General features: G+C 40.3%; 1 protein-coding gene across 1 annotated transcript; it reads right to left on the bottom strand.

The window, feature by feature from the left end:
• Nucleotides 1-455: 455 nt before the first annotated feature.
• Nucleotides 456-3,513, bottom strand: LOC133114486 (C-reactive protein-like). Its single transcript, XM_061223943.1, has 3 exons — nt 3,500-3,513; nt 3,075-3,147; nt 456-1,268 (listed from the first exon to the last, which is right to left on the bottom strand). The coding sequence occupies exons 1-3, from the start codon at nt 3,500-3,502 to the stop codon at nt 655-657; spliced, it is 690 nt and encodes a 229-aa protein (XP_061079927.1). The 5' UTR covers nt 3,503-3,513; the 3' UTR covers nt 456-654.
• Between the last annotated feature and the right edge of the window lie 1,512 nt (nt 3,514-5,025).

Here is a 5,025-nt window from a genome sequence, read left to right on the forward strand (position 1 = left end):
AATAAGACAAGGCAAGTGATAACAACCAAAACATGCATTGCCTTAAAATGACATTCAGCAATTAAGAGTCCATTGAATAACCTCAGTCTTTCATTTGATACAAACAAAATGTTACTTCTTACAAAATTGCTTGCAATACAGCACAATAGGCACTCTGAACAAGCCAATTTTAATCATGGCATGCAGAGATATTTCTGACATAATATGGCTAAAGGTGACGTACCACAGGTGAATAGGGGGTTTTCCACTGCTGTTAAACTCAGGATATGGTTGTTTCTTAACGCGAGGAGAACACAAGGATTAACATTATCACCAAATGTAGAGTTGATATATGTTTGGTATCAAAACATTCCATTTATGAAACCTTTACAGAACTGTTAGCTTCTTGATTTCTTATTGATATTACAAAAGACTCGTAAAGACATCTTAATGCTTTAATTTGGTTTTGGCAAGCGAACAGAAATGCATTGCATTGAAATATAATTTATGATTTTACAAAAAAACTGTCTGATTCTGAAGTGTAAGTTAATGGAAGCTGCAGATTAGACACAATATTAGATACTTTAATTGAATTAAATCTATACTGTGTATCACAGCACATCATTTACAGGTGAAGTGCTGTGTGAAGTTGCAATAGAACTGAAGGATATCCCATCAAATTCTAGAGTTTGCAACAATTACCCTACCGTAGATCTGGTACTGAATTGTCTTCCAGTCAAGAATGTTACCTTTGGGAACATGTCCACCACAGGAATACAATGCCTTAATCTGACTTTCAGACAGGACATAGTCCCACATGTTAACATCAGACATTTCACCAACAAAACTCTGGTCAGCCTCAAATTTCCCCAAAAAATGGTCAGGGTCCTGCCCTAGAAGGACGATACCATTGGGTCGAACTGTGTGTCCCTGTTTGTACACTTTCCTAATGCTCCGCTTGCCATCCACCCAGAATGCAGACAGACCTGTGGCAGATTCCCATGTGACACACAAGTGGGTCTTGAATGTGTTTAGTTGCGGTATTTCAAAAAATACCCCCTCTCCACTTAGGTAGAAGGAATAGCGCCCATCCAGCTCTCGCCAGATGTTGAGCTCGTCAAAGTCTCTGGTGCGGTAAGCAAAGAGGATGACCTCCCTCTTGCCTTTCAGCTCCGTGGCCACGTTCATGCAGATAGTAAAGGCTTTAAGCTCCAGGGGCTTCTGTGGAGTCAGTTTGACATAGCTGTTGTCCGTCTCGACAGGAAACACCAAGGCTTTCCCAAACAGACCTGCAAACAGTTAAAAATACATGAAAATATCTAAAATCCTCCATTCCTATACATATATAGCATAGTTTATTTAGAAATCTATAGGTAATCAAACCGCACTCATTGATCATTTTATTAGGTAGACCTGTACACCAGCTTGTTAAAGCAAATATTTAATCAGCCAGTCATGTGGCAGCAACTAAATGCATAAAAGTATGCAGATGTGGTCAAGAGATTCAGTTACTTTGAATGAAATGATTGTTTTTGCCTGAGTGGACTGAGTATCTCAGAAACTCCTGAGATTTTCACAGAATGGTGCGAAAAACTAAAGCAGAAGCAGCACTTCTGCGGGCAGAAACGCCTTGTTAATGAGTGAGGTCAGAGGAGAAGGACCAGCTGGTTGAAGCTGACAGGAAGGTGACAGTAATGCAACTAACCATGCATTAGAATAGTGGTATAAAGAAGAACATCTGTGAACACACAATGCATCAAAAGTGGATAGGCTACAGCTGCAGAAGACTTAATTGGTCAAAACATAAGTAATAAATATGTGAAAGTGCTCACTGAGTGTAAATTAGAATGTCAAATGATCAAACTCTGATTAAACTTTGCCTTGATGGGAAAATCTCACTGCTTTTCTGTGAATACTTGTATTAACAGTATGTTGTGGTATTATAGGATACTCTATGTAAATTATGTGAAAGAGGGGAAGAATCAGGACTTGTAATAAGTAATCATGTTTATCTGGACTAGTGTCGAGGCCAGTTTATAGTCCAGTGTAGCGTTGCTACAACTGAGGACGTGCAATAGATGTCGCTGGTTGCATTAGTTTATTCTCTGAGCGAATGTCACCCTGTGGTCGCTGTGATTGTCGATCCTGGCGCTGCCTCTGTTGTTAACTTTTGTCTGGGACAGCAGAGCCTTCAGAGCAGTCAACTGGTAAAATTTCTGGAAGGTCATGGGGTTGCCTAAACCTACCCATAGGCCCATGGCCATGCTGTGTACAAGGATTTAGTCAAGAAAGAGAATGACTGGTAACAGATTGCAATGAAGTTAACTATCTTGAATCAACATTGAGTGAGCAGACGCCATACTTAGATCACTTTCTACCTAAGTAAATGTGCAAATAGCACCATAAGTCGGTACAATTAACAATGAATAATAATGCAATTTAACTGACTTTTCTGAGCTAGATTATTTAGAGAATAAGATACAATCCAGCATGGAAGGCAGCTGGCTTCCAATGTAGCAAGTTACCAATGTTAAAAGTCTGTATTGTCGAGTTACAATGACACATTCTGCGCACTTTGGTTGATTCCATTGAATAATTAATAAATACTTTATGCATGTTAGAAAACAAAGCTTTTAATGGTCAATAGCCATTATTCTTTCGTGCACTTTCTGTGCGTATTTATCAAGGGCCAATAATTCCCCTAATAAGTAAGCAGGCATTTGGGCACATCTGTAAATGGTCACATTTGCACCAGTAACCCTATGTAGCTATGGAATGTGCAGGATTTATATGATTTAAATTATCATTTATAATTTTATTATTTATTTAAATCCCTGTCAATGTCACCTGCCGGGCTCTGTGTGAACCCTAGTTCTCGAACTAGAGAATGCCGTGTTTTTGCCTGTCATTTTGCCTGTCATTTGTCACTGGAGTGCGTTAATCATTTTTGCTAATGACAAGGACCAATTTAAATTTCAGTCCATTTCAGTCGAACGTCACTGACTATAAACTGGCCTTGTCACTAAATATTTTACAAAATGTGTGAATTTGCTATCTATTTTGTCATTTTAGTGAGGATTGTGAGCAGGCCATACCATCAGCTGCTGAGAGGGCGACACCACTGAGCAGGAGGGTAGCCAGCAACATCACCATTTCACCACATGCAAACTGAAAAAGGACAGCAAGATATCACACTGATCATCCACAGCCTTATAGAAGCAGTTTCTCTTGTAAGCAGTACAACATATAACCAACCAACGTTATTCATACCAAAGTGTGAAGTCAATCTGAAATAGATATTCATAAATGCTCAAATGTTAAGTTTTCAGGTGTGTTGAAGTATTTGGACAGTGGTACACAAATAGTAGTTCTTAAACAATACTTAAACAATCAGTTATTTTTGAGTGAGATAAGCATAAATATTACAGTTACTCTTAGCTTTCAATTACACACATATGCACAGACAACATTCCAATAGATGGCATAATTTAGTGAATGCACAGAAATAATTTCCCCATACCATTTTGTGTTTGATTTCCCCAGCAGCTAAAAATGAAGATTAATATTGCTCCTGCTACTGAAGATATTTATAATAATTTCCCCCCGCCCCTACTCCCTCCATGTTTACTTTATATGACATAACATTTTATTTGCCAGACACAGACAATATTATATTTCAATGGAAATGGGAAATAGTTTGTGGGGTAATTCCCTGAAACTCATTCCAAGTGTGTTCCATGTGGCACCTTTATGTACCTTTCTTTAGAAGAATGCCTAATCTTATATGCATTGTGGACACATATGCCCACATACATGGATGTCAATGTCAACAATGCCTTGTTCCCGCGAATTCCAACCTGAACGATTTCCTATTTCCTGAGAAATATAATAATGTCTGCATCTGCCAACAGTTTGGAATCTATCAAAATAATTCAGGAGGATTTAAACAGAAACCAGAAGTAGGTGGAAACCTGGAAAATGAAATGAAACATAACTAAATGTGGGAAATATAAAATTAAATTTTTTTACTTTATGGAAGGTACAAAACTGGAATGTGCTGAAAAAGACTTTTAGTAATAGTTGAGCAATAGTTGTAACAGTAAAAAAGGCCAACAGAATGCTGGGACTAAAAGAGTATCAATCCAAGGACATTATTCTTACCTTATAGAATGCCTTAGACTACTTTTAGTACTGTATGCAGTTATGGCGATCGTACCACAAGAAAGATATAGAGGCTCTCGAAAAGGTTCAAAGAAGGGCAACTACACTGATTCCTGGAATAAAAGATTCTGCCTTCGAAAGTAACATGTTTTTTGTCTGCACGCTCTCCCTCTGGAATTTACATTTGACAGAGGGCCTCAGTTCTCCAGTCGGCTCTGGAAGGCTTTCTGCTCACTGATCGGAGCAGAGGCCCAATTATACTCCGGCAAGCACCCCCAGACCAATGGCCAGACCGAGTGCATGAACCAGGAACTGGAGAAAACCAGGAGCTGTCTGGTCAAGAAGCCTCCTGTGTCCCGGGTCAACTCGTTCCCCTGGAGTGAGTACGCCCATAATTCTCTGCCTGTCTCATTTTGCCTGCTGTTTGGGCTATCAGACACCTCTCTTCCCAGTGGAAGAGAAAGAAGTAGAAGTTCCCGCGGCACAGCTATTAGTCCGGCGCATGCACTGGGCCTGGGGAAGAGCACACACTACTCTACTCCAACACGTCATGGAGATGAAAAGGTTTTTGGACTGCCATCGATGCCGCACTCCTCATTACATTGTGGAACAGAAGGTCTAACTGTCATCCTGAGACATTCCCCTCCACTCTGTCTGCCACAAACTCACACCCAGCTTCATCGGTCCTGACAACATCTCCAGAGTCATCTGGAGATGTTGCTATGTCTGCTATCCGTCTCAACCTCCCCTACGCCACATTCATCTTATCTTCCAGGTCTCCCACGTCAAGCCCTTCATCACCTCCCTCCTGCCACACCTCTCCCCTCCAGCTCATTGCTGGAGATCCAGTGTACACAGTTTGCCGCCAGCTTAGATGTCATCAAG

This window comes from Conger conger, chromosome 16, assembly GCF_963514075.1.
Source record: "Conger conger chromosome 16, fConCon1.1, whole genome shotgun sequence".
Classification (NCBI taxonomy): domain Eukaryota; kingdom Metazoa; phylum Chordata; class Actinopteri; order Anguilliformes; family Congridae; genus Conger; species Conger conger.

Coding starts and splice junctions, on each gene's coding strand:
- LOC133114486 (XM_061223943.1), bottom strand. Junction 1,269..3,074: donor CGCCCTCTCAGCAGCTGATG/GTATGGCCTGCT, acceptor AACTGTTTGCAG/GTCTGTTTGGGAAAGCCTTG.